Raw genomic sequence first — 17,136 nt, forward strand, 5'->3', positions numbered from 1 at the left:
TTTACTTAGTTTAATTTGCATCTAGTTAATTCAACCAACCAATCACTATTTTGATCACTCTACCTACTAACCCTAATTTTGATTCCTCAACCTAGTGCGACCCTCAATCCCTTGGGACGATCCCTACTCACCCTAACTATATTTTTAGTAAAAGGTAGTAGTGACAATTTCTAAATGTAAAACTTGGCCACATTGCATAAACTTTGGGTTTGGAGTGCGACAACCACACCAGTTAGACGAAAAATTATGATGAAAAGTGAAAGTGAAAGGAAGAAAAATTAAGTTTTCAGCATACATTTGGTTGAAGTACTAATGCTCCGTTTGGTAAGTATGAAGAAAATTGAATGAAATGGAGAGCTGAACAAGGCATCCCTAAGAAGTAGATTAAGTCCTTCCCTATTTAGAGAATGAGTTAATTCCTTATTTTGTTTGTTAGGTGGGAACGGAAGAAAAGAGAGAGTGTTAATAATAAGGAAAATTTTGTAATTTAAAAACGTTTATAATAATTTTGCCTTTTTTCTGGGCATCTTTCCTCTATATTTGGAGGGAAGAAGCACGAAGGATGACTCATCTATCATCTATCATCTTTTCTCTTTTCTCATTTTCTCCTCTCTACCAAATGAAAAAATATATATATATTTATTCATTCCTATATTCTCTCCACCCATATTCATTCCTTCTTACCAAACTGAGCATAAAAAATAATAATAATAATCAAATTAGTGTTAGATGAATTTATGTTCATTTTTAGCAAAGAAATAGTAAAATGTTAGACTATTAAAAATAATAATATAATTACTTATATTTAGCAATGGAAAATTCGCACTAAATTTTTTATGTTGATGTTCAAATATTGGGAATACATCGATCACTCTTTACATGTTTAGATTTATGACCAATTAGTATAAAAAAAATAAACAAATATAAGTTGAGTGAAGTACGTGAGATTATAGGATCCAATTGAGTGAAGCATATGGAAAGAAGAGCAAGAAGAGCCCGAAAAATAATTTGCATGGCCATAATAGGAAACTAACATATAAATGCAACGCTTGTGCAAGAAACACTCTAGGAAAAATTAACCATTTGAGAAAATTTTACTATGCTAACAACAATAATATTATTATGCTAAAAAAATTATTTTTTAACTATTCTGTCCCTAATAGTCCGAATTATTGTAGTGAGTTAAAACTTGAAAGCATGAAAGCAATATGAAAATTAGTGTTTTTAGATGGTTAAAAAAAATAAAAAAATACTCTTTAGGCATAGAGATTTTGACCCAATACTTGTAGTCAAAGTAAAAATAAAACCCTTTTGCAGGTAGAGGTAACAACAAATATTTAGTGAAAGTAAAAATTTATGAAAATTGGTTTACATCCACATTTCCGAGCACTACTTGATATCCTAGCTAGAATCCACTTTTTTTTGACAACTCTGCCTCTGTATAGATATATAACAAAATTAAAAGTGCTTAATTATAAGTTATAACAATGCAAAAAAGCAGCTACATAATTCAACATCACAAGCGACTTTGAATTTGATAGATTTATATTTTCTTAAAAATAAGAAGAAAAACAATATTGTATGTTAATGATCATCTAAACAATACAATTTATTATGATAATTACAATAGTTTCTTTCTAGTGAACACTCTTTGTTTTAAAAAAAATCTAAAATACCCGAAGGATACCGTACCCTAGGCTCATATAGTCATATGAATGCATCTCTAAGGGCAGAATGTAATATGGTAGTTAGGTCCACCACCGCATACAAACGTGCTACTCTTGTCATCATAAGCATAACTATAAGCCTGAGGACACGCACTCTTGAAGACTTTAGAGAAATCCGAAGGCTTACAACTTACTGGTGTGGCAAAGTTGCCAGTACAACAAAATTCCGGTTTATTAAAGGCCAAACACGCACTCTTGCAACCAATTGTATAACCCTCTGGATTCCTCATGGCTAGATCACTCGGACATATTGCATTCAGGTCGGCCGGGCATGCAGTTGACTTGCAACTTAGCCCGCCATCTGACCCGCCTTCTGGTGCTATCGTGACTGGCAAATTGAAGCCGTCCACGAGACTAACGTCGTAGTAATCATTTCCGCCATAGCCTGCTAAGGTGAATTCTACTAGGGTTGCAGGCGGCATTGCACCGGCGCCATTGCATGCAATTTGACCCGACCCGCAGTCTCCAATGCGGCAAGTGAACTTCCCGGAAGGGTCGTTGGAGCACCATGTCCGGGCCCACATCCGGCCCGACCACCCAGATGGAGCATTGAGAGATGTTGATGCTCCGGATGCTAACTCGAATCCAGTTGAGGATAATTGAGGTTTGCCACCACCAGTCATTGTTCCCGGCCAAATTGTGTAAGGGCAGTGGTTTTGGATTGTGAATGTAACTGAGTGAGTCCCTGCAAAACATTTTATGTACATATGAGTAGTGACATAGTGAGGAATTTATTTCAAGGGCACATCAAACATGATAAAATAAATATTTTTGCAACTAACAACTGAGACTGAGTCAAAAATTAGAAGTGTAGTAATCAAGATTCAAACAGCATGTCACTCAAGATTCAAACAGCATGTCACAATTCACAGAAAAATATAGTAAAGGAAAATTTAGAAACATAGAATATAGACAACTTACGCATAAAATTGTTTTAATAAATTGAAAAAGAAGAAGAGAAAAGAAAAAAGAATAAGAAGTGTAAATAATAGGTTTTTGCACTTACCTCCTCATACATGAGTGCAATAAGAAGAAATTTTAATAAAAAAACTAAACAAAAGAAGAACAAAGAAAGAGAGAGAGAGAGAGAGGACTTTGAAGTTTTAAAAAATTAAAGTTTTATTGAAGAACGTGAATGCAAATTTTTTTTTGAAGGGTTTAAAAGAAATTTGAAGAAGAATAAAAACAGAAAAGAATTGAAGAATTAAGAATGAAAAAGAAGAATTTGAAGAGGGAATTTTGTACAATGTCACAAACTTAGATACATAAAAAATAATAATAATAAAAATAAAAAAAGAAAAGAAAAGAAAAGACATTCAAGGGGGTAACTGCAAAAAGTCCAGGGACACTTGTCCCAGAGCCCATGCTGGCTCCACGCCATAGCCCTTGGCTAGCTATAAAACATAAAAAAGGAACAATATGATCCACAAGCAGCGTGCAAATATTTTTCGATTTTCATACACTTCTCGTTTTTTGGTGTTTACAATTTTGCTCAAAAAGCACGTATTTATACGGTTAGGGGCTGGTGACAATGGTATCAGAGGTAATTTTCAATTGAAAATGAGGATATACACAAACCCATGCGAATAAGGTGGAAAAGTTGTTTTGAAAAAAATTGTGAGTACCGAAAGAAGAATATATTAAGAGATAGTATTGAGTCATAATACTTACCTCTGCACCAATAAAGAGTAATTTTCCTATTATTCTTTGAATTTTAAATATATAAAGAAAAAATTTTTAAGAAGTTTTACTCTTTTTTTTTTTTTTTTTTTTCGTATATTTAAAATTTAAAAGAAACACATGTAAATCTATTATTAATTTGAACTCAAATAACTAAAATATAAAATTATGTTAGTAACAGTTTGTTGTGACTTCCTTGTGATCCTCTTGACACAAAACAATAACAATTCATACCTGATACGAAGAGGGTGACAAAGGTCACCACAATGAGTTTTAGAGCTTCCATTTCTTCTTTCTTTAATTAAATTGCTTTGATGGTACGTGTTTTCAGTTTGATGAGAAGAAGGGATTGACTTAGTGTATATATATACACAAACCGTCACCACACAAAATGAGCGTGGAGGCTTTTTCCTCGGTAAGTAAATGGGCGTAAAGGATTGACCAAACTATGGGAAGAAATCAGTGAACTTAAACGCATGCCTTTTTATTATGGACTTGCTATTTATAAAATATCTTTTGTGGAGAGGTTGCAAAAGTTTTTTTTTTTTATCAGTGAACTTAAACGCATGCCTTTTTATTATGGACTTGCTATTTATAAAATATCTTTTGTGGAGAGGTTGCAAAAGTTTTTTTTTTTTTAAAAAAAAAAAAAAAACCTTCATTCTAAAATGTATACTTGAGAAGGTGTAAATTTATTTCTTTATATTTTGTCACCACAGTTTAAGCGTATTGTGTGATTATTTAATCCTTAAATTACTACAAAAAGGTTTTAGATTTATCAGAGAAGAAATAAAGAGTTTGCAAGTTGATGATTACAACCAAGTTGTTCTTTTCGTGTTTTATTTTATTTTTATATAAGTTTTTTTTATTTGTGCTCTACGTGTTTATTTTTATACTGATAAATTATATTGACCCTCCTCCTGTTTTGTCAAATTACACTTCAGATTTGTAATTTTGACCTCGCTAAACTCATTGGTTGGCTGTTAAATGTAAAGGTAAAAAGTCAGTTATGCCCAATCGTCAATGAAAAATAACTTTTCTATCCCAACATTAAAATAATAAAACATGAAAAATAACTTTTCTGTCCCAACATTAAAATAATAAAAATTTATCCTTTTTATAATGTCCTAAATAACTCTTGATTCACTGTGCTAACATGGTTGTGTACAATGTCAATGTAAGTCCGTAACTTTCCATATGAATAAAAGTATATAACGAAATATTTTAAGATTTGAAATTTCTTCCAAGTTTGTGAACTTATGATTCTTTCGCACAAAAGATTGCAACATGATGGTGTTCATGACACACAGTTTGTGACTTGTGTTTCCTTTTTCATAAAAAGCGATTCTTTACCTCGATTTATATATAAGCCAACAACTTTCGTTGAGTTCCAATAAATGGCTAAAGAAAAATTTCCAAAGATACTTTTTAAAATGATGTGTTCGGATGGAGTTTTATTAGTTGTCACTCTCTTCTCATTTTCCCCTCTAACTATTAATGGTGCATGATGTGACATATTGTATGTCACAAATTTGATTAAATAATATGTGTCTTCAACCTTTTTAATTTAGACATGCAATAACATACATGTATGTTGATACAATAAGATACGGGAGATGATATATTATACGGTAAATCTAAAAAAAAATAAGATAAAAATATGATGCGGGATAAGGTAAAAAAAAAATTACATTTTTTATATACAATATATATAAAATCAGTTTGATACAAATATAATTATTAATATAATATAGGAGTATGTATTATTATTGAAAGATTTATATTTTAATGTTCAAAACTTGTTAAAAATGTGTTTAAGAATTAAGTATTGAATATACACTAAAAGTATTGGAGACGTAACATATATGTGTTGGAATGTAATATATATATATATATATATATATATATATATATATATATAATTATGAATATATTTAAGAAATATCAGACATGTATCTAAAAAGTAACTATATCCGATACGGTTAGGCCATTCTCGTAAAAATATACGTGTTTTCCACGTGTCACACCATGTGTTTTTCAGGGACGGATCTATTATATGGTCATTGGGGGAAATTGGCCCCATTGAACCTTCTTTTTTTTTTATAATATCACTACTAATTTTTCATTTTTTGAACTACATACATGTAGAATTTTAATGTTGTCTCATTGAAATTACCAAAAACAAAAAAAAAAAAGAAAAAAAAAGGAAAATTCACTTTTGCCCTCCGCTCACAGTTGGTCTCTGTCTCACCATCTTTACTTTTCTTTATAACAAACTAAAAAACAATGGAGCATGTTTTACACACCTCATGCCATGAATATGAGCAATGTTACATGTTAAAATGAGAGAATTCAAATTACGTCATGTTTGAAAGTACTGAAATTGTAATCTAGAATTAGGATTGGAAGAATTTTAGTTGACTAAACTTTCTCTAATTCTAACTTTAAGGTACTGATTTAGTGCTTCAAACATAGTTTTATAATAATTTTAACAAGTTTTAGTTTAAAACTGTTGATACTTATATTTCGAGTCCACATGGTAAATGCCACATCATCAACAATGGCCCACACAGCTTGGTCAAAACGGTTAACGAGTTACGCCACATCAGTAGCGATGGCCCACGTAACCTGGTCAATGGTCAAAGTTGCCACGGTATCAACATGATTCGAATAGAAGAACGAAGACCTGAGTTGGGAGCAAGACTCAGGATTCCCTGGGATCTGAGGAGGTTTTGGTTTGGTGGCTGAAGTCCAAGGTTCGCTGAGTCGACACTCAACCTGACTTGCAGAGAGAGAAATACCATTTTGACTCCATCTTATTTAACATTGTTTTATAATTACTTGAGAAATTAATCTCTTTTAATTATTTTGTTAATGGACCACATGTGATGTCATCAATGACATCACCCACTTTCACTTGGCCTATAAAAGAAAATTATCTAAGGCCAAGAAAGAGGTAAACCATAAACACAAGAGGGAGAAAAATTCCTCCTAGACCGAAAGCTCTAAGCTCGCTCTCTCTTTCTCTCTCAAATGAGTTCTCTACACAACCCCTAAAAGATCGATCAAGGAGTCAATGGTGTTTTTCATATACACTGCCATCCCTCTCTCTCTTGTTTGTCTGGGCTTCCACCTCTTTTAATCCACCTTGGATTCCATCATGTTGGAAGATTTACCTCACCATTTGTTATTTTGTGATGATCTGGAACCCACCTAAAAATCAGGTACTTACATTTGGCAATTTCACCGGGGAGGTATTCCTATGTAAATCATGAGAAGAGCCCTTTGTGGATAGGGAAGAATTTAGAAGCCTCTGTTAATCTCTATTTTGCAATTGAGCATTCATTGATAAAAAAATAAAAAATAAAAAAGATGGAAGAACTCTCTGTGCAAACTCAATAGAGCTCTTTATGCGAACTCACTGCCTTATACGGGCGACTTTGTTCTAAAACTCATCTCTGTCTACTTCTTTGCATTTTTTTCTGCTGATACATGGTCTTCTATATGTTGCTAACTCACATTTTAGGGCTCATTGTGATAGCACAAATCTCACGCCCCTCTATTCCCACTTTAATCTTCTTGTGCCCATGCTATTATCTGATATTAATTGATGCTCAATTAGAAAAAGCTAATGTTTAATCATGTTTTTAAAGATATTTATATCAAATCATAAATCAATTTCATACATATTTACTTTGTGGAATATATATATATATATATATTACTTTTCTGTATTCAATTACAGCCAGAGACACCTTATCACTATAGCTGTTAAAAATATCTCCTTTTTTTACTTTCATTTGAAGCCACACAAATCTTATAAACTGACATCTATATAGTACACACACACACATACATACATATATATATATACATATATATATATATAACGCTAGCTGGCAAAACCCACAATCCTTATCTACAAATGTCTTTATCCACAAGCACTACGTCATTTTTTTTTTAATTACTACACCAAATCCACTATTTTATAATTGTATATGTACAGCCACGCATATATATATATGCACACATGTATACATCGACCACACATGTATACAGTGACCCTTCCCCATTTAATGATTATCTCATTAAAATGTTGCTGTAACGACTCGAACCTGAGGGTCCGAACCGTTAACCTGGTCCTTACTCGAACCCGAGGTCAACTAAGTCATACTATCCATTTCAGCACATGGTTGGTCGGTCTGACATACAAGGTCGGTCGTTCTGACCTACATGGTTCAGTCGTTCTGACCTCAGATGGCTCTGTCATCCTGACCTCGGATGGTTTAGTCGGCTGAAGGAAAGGTTCGTCCCTCAGCCATTCTGAAAAAAAAGGTTCGGCCCTCAACCGTTCTGAAAGAATGGTTCGACCCTCAGCCATTCTGAAAGAATGGTTCGACCCTCAGCCATTCTGAAAGGTTCAGCCCTCGGCTGAAGGAAGGGTTCAACCCTTGGCTGGCTCTATCGGTCAGCTGGTTTTCGTTGTCAGCCGACTGACAGGCCCTGGATAGCTGCTATATGCGGCCTGATAGTCCAGAACCCTGGACTCCTAATGAGCCGAACTTGATAAACAACCTGATGTGCAGCCAAACTCAGATTCACGTCTATAAAACATAACATAATGTAATTGGAAGGCATCAATAATTGATCAAAACATAACTCCATTACCCATGCATCATGAAATAATTATATAGTCTCATTTTATACAATTGAAAAGAATTAAATACAAGGATGAGGCTTCTCTGACCAAAATTTACGTAGCTTTAATATAAATAAAATGAAATAAATTCCTAACTACATCAGTGTCCATAGATGCACATCATTTTCTGACTTGTCTCAGAATTCCTAAAAAATGTTACTGATAATAAGGTGAGCTCAACAGCTTAGTAGGAAAAAGCCTAAAATACATTTCTAAAAATCCCGTGAGCCGTAACCAAAGAAGAGGAGATCAGGAAAAGGGATCATGGGAATACCAGCCACAATATCATATATGAATTTTCACAAATTCTCAAACCATTTCATCACCAATCATGTAGATCAAGAACAAATCATGCTTCACAACTCAATACTGGACAGAATTAAACGTGCTCACACCAACAAGATTTAAATGTAGAAAACACATAGGAAACTCACTAAAACCATATGAATTCATAGTTTAGACTTCCCCTACCTTAAGATAGCAACCCAAACTCCAAGCTCCAAACTCACATCCTACCAAAAGCTTACAATACCGGTACCAAAACGTAGCCCTTGCAATGATCTAGAATTTGCTAACTCCAGCTTAAATCAAATCTTCTTCTAGTATGAAGAAATTCTAGAGATAAGGAATAGAGTAATATAGAGAAAGAAAGAAAATAGAGAGAGAGCATGTCTGCCAAAAAATGAAGGGAAAGAAAAGGGGTCAAAATGAAGCTACCCTCTTGGATTCTAGAATTATCTAGGTTGGTCCATGAAGCCAAAATGACAAAAATGCCCATTAAACTCTTTTATAACCTCAACAATGCCATATAATATCACCCTCCATTATTACCACTAATACAACATACATACATGAATTTAAACACAAACACACACATGTGAAATGCCGATGACGCCCCTCCTTTAAGATGAGAAAACCGGGAGAAGTTCCCAAGTCTGGAAATCATCCCGACTTCTGAAAAATTCTGAAAATAAAACCGTCATTTCTTATTGACTTAGAATGACAAATGAAACACACTTCTAAAACCCTTGGCTCAAAATGACCAAAGCGCCCTTCAGGGCCCGCGTGCCACGCCAAACAAGGAAAGGATTAAAATAATCCAGAAAATCAATTAAATTCCAAAAAATAGAAAATAGGAAAAATCGGTAACATTACAGTTGCATTCTTTTACTGCAAACTACTCGACGACCAGTATTGCTAAACGATAAAACTCGTCAAATTCATGCAACCATCTCAATGATGATACGTATGTTAATTTCATATTACCAGACCGGTGGTTCTCACTGTTGGGAAACGTGCTAGTTTTAAAAACTTTTCGAGGGATTTAAATTCATAGATCTTGATTCATCACATAGAGACAAGTTTTATGCAAAAAATAAAATAAAATATGATGTATTATTCAACTAAAAGATTGAATACTTACATCAAGGTTTGAGTAAACCTCAGATCTCTCCTCTAAAGTGAATGTTCTCACTTATTGTAGATCCCTTTTGCTAGACATCTTTTCCATGGATCTCCATCTTCTTGGTAATGGTCTTGCCTTTAGGAATCACTCATAAGCCTCCTTGAATGACCTTGGAAAACTAGGCTTGTGGGAGCCTCCATTAGATGAGAACATAAACCCTAATTTTCTAGAGAGAGAAAATTTATTCCTTTTTCCTTCTCATAAAAATCACCCCTAAAATATACATAGACCATGTATATTTATAGGCAACATAAAGGTAAAGAAAAGGAAACAACTAATCCTTCTCCATCTCTAATTCATATGTCTCAAATCTAATATGATTCCAATATCAAGTTGGGCTATGAGTGAGAATCCATTGGGCCTATTATTTTATTGACTACAATGAATTAATAATTGGCCCGGTCCATGGACCCAATTCAATTAATTCATAAATTAATTTCTACTCCACTAAAAAAATTAATTGAACTCCAATTAAATAATAAATAACCTCTAAGTCAATATTGCACTTTGACCCCTCTATGCATAATTAGTTATCGGATAAATATAGCCATCAATCCGACTACTTAATTAATATATTTATTGATTATTTCTGGCTCGATCACAATAAAACATTTGTTTGACAAAAATAATAATTTAAATAAATAAATATATAATAAATCATTTTGTCTAAAAACACACGAAGGCCTTCGAATTTACTTTGTGATCAACCATAATCAATACAAAATAAATACAAGTAGCAATGATGCAAATATTGAAAATATAACCCTCTAACTATTAATTACATAACTACCCAAAGTGTCGGTCTAAGGATCCCGAAGAATCCGCCGAACAAATCAAAGTAATTATTAATTAATAAAAGAGTCTATATTTTTCTCATACTTAAGAGTCAAATGCCATGACGGTGATAGGGAGTAATTGCATACGACGGCTCTCGCAATATATCTCAACCTAACGCGGATCCAGTTCAAGTCTTAATTAATTATGAGTCCATCCATAATTACCGACTATGAACAATTTATAATTACTATTTATATATCATGCATTGATTGTCATCACATACATATATATAAATATTTCTTGTAATTAACTGGAGACTATCAATTTCATAGTGAATTGAAACATAATACATTGAATTCACCAATTATATAAATCATAAATATTTTAGATATGTCAGGAACATATGTCAATACAATCCAGATAGGAATTTGCTATGGCAGGGCATATAAATCCCAACATTCACAACCAGCCGTGATTGCTCTATCCTTTACTGGTGCTTCATCAAACATTAATCTCATCATCCCATTGTGTTGCATGCCCATAAATCAACACTGTTTATGACATAATCAAAGTATTACACACAAATAGATAAATTTGCAACGCAGACGCATTATTTAGATGGGCTCGTCCGGCAATAACCCATCGCTTTCGTTAACCCATTTGGATTGACGACCCACCCGTCGATTTCATGCAATTGGTTTAATCGACGAGCCAGTCGATTTCTTGGAACCGTCAACAACGCCTGTTTATTTCCAGCAACCGTTGTTTCCCCACCAAGTCGATGCCATCAACAAAACTCGTCGTTTTCCCTTTATGCAGTCGATTTTTCACGCAACCTTTTTCTTGCCATCATCGTACACCCTTGGATTCCAACTTAGTCGCTCGATTTCGTGTAAAACTTTCTTTTTCGACGAATATCGTCGATTTCGTACAAACCAGTTTGTCTGTTTGTCGTTTTCATGTCATCGCTTTTATCAAAGATGCTCGTCGATCTCCGGCGACAATCCATCAAATTTCGTCGAACCCGTTTTGGTTTGATCTGTCGGTCGATGATGGGACCTGTCAATCTCGTGCAAACTGTTAGCGACAAAGCCCATCGATTACATGCAACTTTCCCAAACGCAGACCCTCATTTCATGCAACCGTTTTAATTGACTCAGCTCGTCGATTTCTCGCAGACGTCTGTCGATGACGCAGGTCTATCAACAGACGTCTGTCAACGCTGGTCGATTTAGTGCGATAAATTTTTTCCACGACAAGGCCTGGTCGATTGCATACAGCTTCTTCCAAAATTGCCAACACCGGTCGATTTTTTGCAGCCAGTGTTCACAGTGACCCCTTTAGATTGCCTGTCAAACGCCGGTTGATCTCCTCCAAACTGTTCAACTGTTTTCCAAACGATGACAACCTACCACGCTCGCTGATTGGGTAGTTGATGCGCACGACTAGTCCAGATAGACTGGTTTCGTTGTTCGCCGTCACTGTCAGACCGTCTCTAGTCGTTCGCTGTCACCGACAGATGGCGCGTCGATTGCCGTTCGCTGTCACCACCAGACTGCTGCTCCTCGATCGCCGTTCGCTTTCGCTGCCACTTTCTTGTTCGCCGGTTGTCCTTGAAGCTGAGCCCGTCGACATCTAGTCAATTTTATGCCATCAACTGTCAACGGACCACAACCCATCGATGTTGCGCAACTGGCTCTATCGACAACGAAGCCCATCGATGGCGAGACACGTCAGCCTGCCAATTTCAAACCCTCGACGAACCAACCCGTCGATCTCCGGTGACAACGACGCCGGTCGATTTCGGGCACCCAATTTGTCCCCGAGACCCGTCAATTTCATTCCACCATTTTGCCGACAAAACTTGCCAATTTCAGACCCCTGTTAGTCGATGACCCGACATTCTCTTGTCAGTGACTATTCAATTTTCAAATTCCTTTAGCTGAACTTGTATCTAACACGTGACAGCCCATGCTTTTACTTTACCCTAACCTTAAATACAACTATTTAACTTGAGAACTTTGATCTCTAAAATGTTAACAATGAGGTCCATAAGCAAGTTCTCAATGATTCTCCACTGTAAAAATATTAAAATGACACCTTTTAGAGCTTCTGCTGAACAAATGTTGTTCCAACGTTTTCAATATGATATTTCTTTTACTTCTATTCAAATAAATCACACTAACGAAACGCTGCAAATTAAATTTCACTGTCTCTCAATGTTTAATCCATTTAAAATACATATATATGTATATATGTATAAATAAAACTCCTCCACGACTTCATTTACTTTCCTTTACATCAATGCACGGCTTACTTTGTTTTCTACACTGTTACGCACCACCTGCCGCCCTATGGTTACAAGCAATTCTAAAACTACTCTTCATTTCATTTTTAAGGCTCAAAATTTCTCGCTTTTACATTATCAAACTACTATAATTTAACATTATCATTTACAAATAGCATGCATACTTACAAATGCTTGCTGCTTGCATAGAACCATCAACTTTTACTTTGACAGCATAGTAATATATATATATATATTTGATTACTACACAATTTTTCTTTGCTGTCATAGTCACATGTGTGGAGGAGCAATCTTATCAATTATAACAGTAAAGCTTTACTACTACGTGATACATTTATGCATTATTCCCTTCACAGCCTCTAAAACTTGCATTGACAACTACATATGCCTATATAGGCACCCACAAAGACACACACACACACACACATATATATATGTATCTTGCCACATATTATCATCAATTACAACTCCATTACACATCCTTTTAGTATCTCTCTTATGGGTATGACCCATCATCAATCCTAGACTATCATGCTAGGACCGTGTCTTTATATCACTATATTTCTTTTCAACTAGCTCATACGTTGATCTACAACATTATATTAATATATATATACACACACACACATATATATATATTCATTTTTTTTATATATAACTATCATCTTATCAATGATGAGGCTTTCGACGAGCCCTTATCTAAATATTGAACAACAAATCTTCCATCCTCGATCGAGTTCCCACTACCTCTCAATACATGTATCCATATATACCTACTCGAATATGATTTCTACTACTAAATTGATCTACACAAATGTATCACATGACATGGCATTGACCTATTACCATCATTTTGTACCTTACATATTAATGTTCCCCGGTGCATGTTCGCATCGCTCACGACTGTTATAACTGGTCACACTGACAAACTAGTCAATACATTGAACTTCTTTCTTTCTCATCACTTTGACTATCTAAAAATATATATAAATATGCACACACATTTATCGATTTACTTTATGTGCACATGCATATTTATATATAATTCTATATACATGTACTTGTCAATCGACGGACCTAGAGCCTCGATTTGACTTAGACATTGAGCGCCCAGAGCCTCTATCCCAATACCACATTTAGTCAATCAACGGACCCAGAGCCTCGATCTGACTTGGACGTCGAGCGCCCAAAGCCTCTGTCCCAATGCCATGATTAGTCAATCAATGGACCCCGAGCTCAATCTGACTTGGACATCGAGCGCCCAGAGCCTCTGTCCCAACGTCACAATTAGTCAATCGACAAACCAATAGCCTTGATCTGACTTGGACATCGAGCGGCCAGAACCTCTGTCTTAATGTCACAATTAGTCAATCGACGGACTAATAGTCTCGATCTGACTTGGACATTGAGCGCCCAGAGCCTCTGTCCCAATGCCACGATTAGTTAATCGATGGCCCAGAGCCTCGATCTGACTTAGACATCAAGCACCCAGAGTCTCTATCCCAATGCCATGATTAGTCAATCAATGGACCCTGAGCATCGATCTGACTTGGATATCAAGCGCCAAGAGCCTCTGTCCCAACGTCATAATTAGTCAATCGACGGACCCAGAGCTTCGATCTAACTTGGACATCGAGTGCCCTGAGCCTCTATCCCAACGCCTTGTTTAGTCAATTGACAGACCCAGAGCCTTAATCTGACTTGGATAACGAGCGCCCTGAGCCTCTGTCCCAACGCCTTGTTTAGTCAATCGACGAACTCAGAGCCTCGATCTGACTCAGACATCGAGTGCCCTGAGCCTCTGTCTTAACACCATGATTCGTCAATCGACGGACCCAGAGCCTCGATTTGACTCGGACATCGAGTGCCCAGTACCTCTGTCCCAACACCATGATTAGTCACTTGACGGACCCAAAGCCTCGATTTGACTTGGACACGAGCGTCCAGAGCCTCTGTCCTAGCATCATGCATAGTCTAGCGACAAACTCAAAAAGCTCAACGGGTCACGTGCTCAGGTCATTACCCCTAGCATCCATACCCGGTTATCCAAAATCTCGACGGGCCAGCCCCGAGTCATCTAACCCTGGCATCCAAACCAGGTTACCAAAACTGGACATCAACTGACACAAACCTCAAATGTACCAGCAGTCGATTGATGGATACAATATCTTGATTTGCCTTCCCCAAATTGGATACACATAATTTTTCGCACAAATAACCTGCTTTCTATAATGTTCACCGGCGCAGGGGGGCTACCCTACTATTGGTACCTGTATATTTGTGGTCCATATGATAGCAACATATCATTAATAGATGGCCACTACCTCAACATAGAATCAAGCATGAAATCATCGAACAACCTAGAGCCTCGAACGAACTATCATAACATTTAAATTAAATAACCTAAAGCATTGGTCAAACTTCAGAACACTCACCCGAGATGAGATACCTTATATGGAGACATGCTTTGCTGCTTAAACGCCTCTTTCATAAATTTTATTTTTTCCTTTAGGAATCTCGAAAGATTCCTCATTTTCTTTTACGATTACAACATATCATTTTATGCCCGACTAACCTTCTACTTTCAATAAAGCTCACTCGTGCAAGGGGACTACCCTACTGTTAGTACCTGTATATTTGCGGTCCACATGATAGCAACATATCATCAACAGATGGCTACAACTTCAACATGGAATCAAGCCTGAAATCATCGAGCGACCCAGAGCCTTGAATGAACTATTATAAAAGTTAATCAAGTGACCTAGGGCATCAATTAGACTTCACCATTCGAAGTCCATCGAGCAACCCAGTCCCGAACTGTCATTAGTCGATCGACGGATTTCTCCTCAATCCGACTTCCATCGAGCAACTCATAACACTCACTAGTCGATCGACGGATTTCTCCTCGATCCGACTTCCATCGAGTAACTCATAACACTTACCCCAGATGAAATGCCTCATCTGAGGACACACCTTGCTGCTTAAAACTTTTTCTTATAAATTTTTTTCCTTTTAAGAATCTCAAAATATTCTCTCTTTGTTTATACAATTAACATCATTTTTATGCCCGACTAACCTTCTACTTTCTATGAAGTTCACTGGCGCAGGGGGACTATTGTTGATACTTATATTTTGAGTCCATATGGTAAACGCCACATCATCAACAATGGCCCACACAGCTTGGTCAAAATAGTCAACGAGCTACGCCATATCAATAACGATGGCCCACATAACCTGGTCAACGGTCAAAGTTGCCACGGCATCAACATGTTTCGAATAGAAGAACGAAGACCTGAGTTGGGAGCAGGACTTAGGATTCCCTGGGATCTGAGGAGGTTTTGGTTTGGTGGTTGAAGTCCAGGGTTCGCCGAGTCGACACTCAGCCTGACTTGCAGAGAGAGAAATACCATTTTGACTCCTAAGCATTTGACTCCATCTTATTTAACATTGCTTTATAATTATTTGATAAATTAATTTCTTTTAATTATTTTGTTAATGGACCACATGTGATGTCATCAATGACATCACCCACCTTCACTTGGCCTATAAAAGAAAATGACCTAAGGCCAAGAAGGGGGTAGACACAAGAGGGAGGAAAATTCCTCCTAGACCGAGAGCTCTAAGCTCGCTATCTCTCTCTCTCTCTCTCAAATGAGTTCTCCACACAACCCCTAAAAGATGGATCAAGGAGTCAATGGTGTTTTTCATATACATTGCCATCCCTCTCTCTCTTGTTTATCTGGCCTTCCACCTCTCTCAATTCACCTCGGATTGCATCATGTTGCAAGATTTACCTGCATCATGTTGCAAAATTTACCTCACCATTTGTTATTTTGTGATGATCTGGAACCCACCTGAAAATCAGGTACCTACAAAAACTAAAAAACACATTTATTTAAATCCATATTTTCTCTTTGTTCTTATTTTTCATTGCTAACATTCAATTTACAATAACTTGAGCTCCGTTTGATTGGATGAAATCAGTTAAAAAAAGAAAATAAATAAAAAAATTTAATTTTTTTTTAGAGTTTAGATATAATGAAAAGGAAAAAAAATTAAGATTCTTTCAAACAACTGCAAACCACCCACAATTATTATTTTTCAGCGGCTTGTAAACAACGGCAGATTTGGGATTAAGGTGATAAAATAACGCAGCCCATGCTGCTAGCAGGGTCACTCCTCAATCAAATAATATTATGGTGATGGGAGTCTATCCATCCAAACTAAGTATTAGGATCCCTGGTTTTCAATTCTTGTTTTGGGTCTTAGTGCTTGTTCTGTTTGTTTGAAATAAAAAAATACCGTATATACATATATAGTTAAAATAATATCGATTGCACTCTCAAAATTAATTTTTATTTTTTTTCTATTTAGAAGGTTAGCACGGCACACTCTTATCATATTTATACAATCTCAGTAGCTATTTCTTTGTTGACCTAAATGTTGCTTACAGTTTTTATCACGTAATGAAGTAGGGGTA

At 36.0% G+C, this 17,136-nt stretch overlaps 1 protein-coding gene across 1 annotated transcript; it reads right to left on the bottom strand.

Moving 5' to 3' along the window:
* Positions 1-1,542: 1,542 nt before the first annotated feature.
* LOC132315040 (thaumatin-like protein 1) lies at positions 1,543-3,724 on the bottom strand. The gene is made up of 2 exons (XM_059813802.1): positions 3,642-3,724; positions 1,543-2,412 (listed from the first exon to the last, which is right to left on the bottom strand). The coding sequence occupies exons 1-2, from the start codon at positions 3,691-3,693 to the stop codon at positions 1,724-1,726; spliced, it is 741 nt and encodes a 246-aa protein (XP_059669785.1). The 5' UTR covers positions 3,694-3,724; the 3' UTR covers positions 1,543-1,723.
* Between the last annotated feature and the right edge of the window lie 13,412 nt (positions 3,725-17,136).

The sequence above is a fragment of the Cornus florida genome, unplaced genomic scaffold (genome assembly GCF_030987335.1).
Source record: "Cornus florida cultivar Cherokee Brave unplaced genomic scaffold, ASM3098733v1 CherokeeBrave_3.0.0_Hap2_Chr06, whole genome shotgun sequence".
In the NCBI taxonomy this organism is placed as follows: Eukaryota; Viridiplantae; Streptophyta; class Magnoliopsida; order Cornales; family Cornaceae; genus Cornus; species Cornus florida.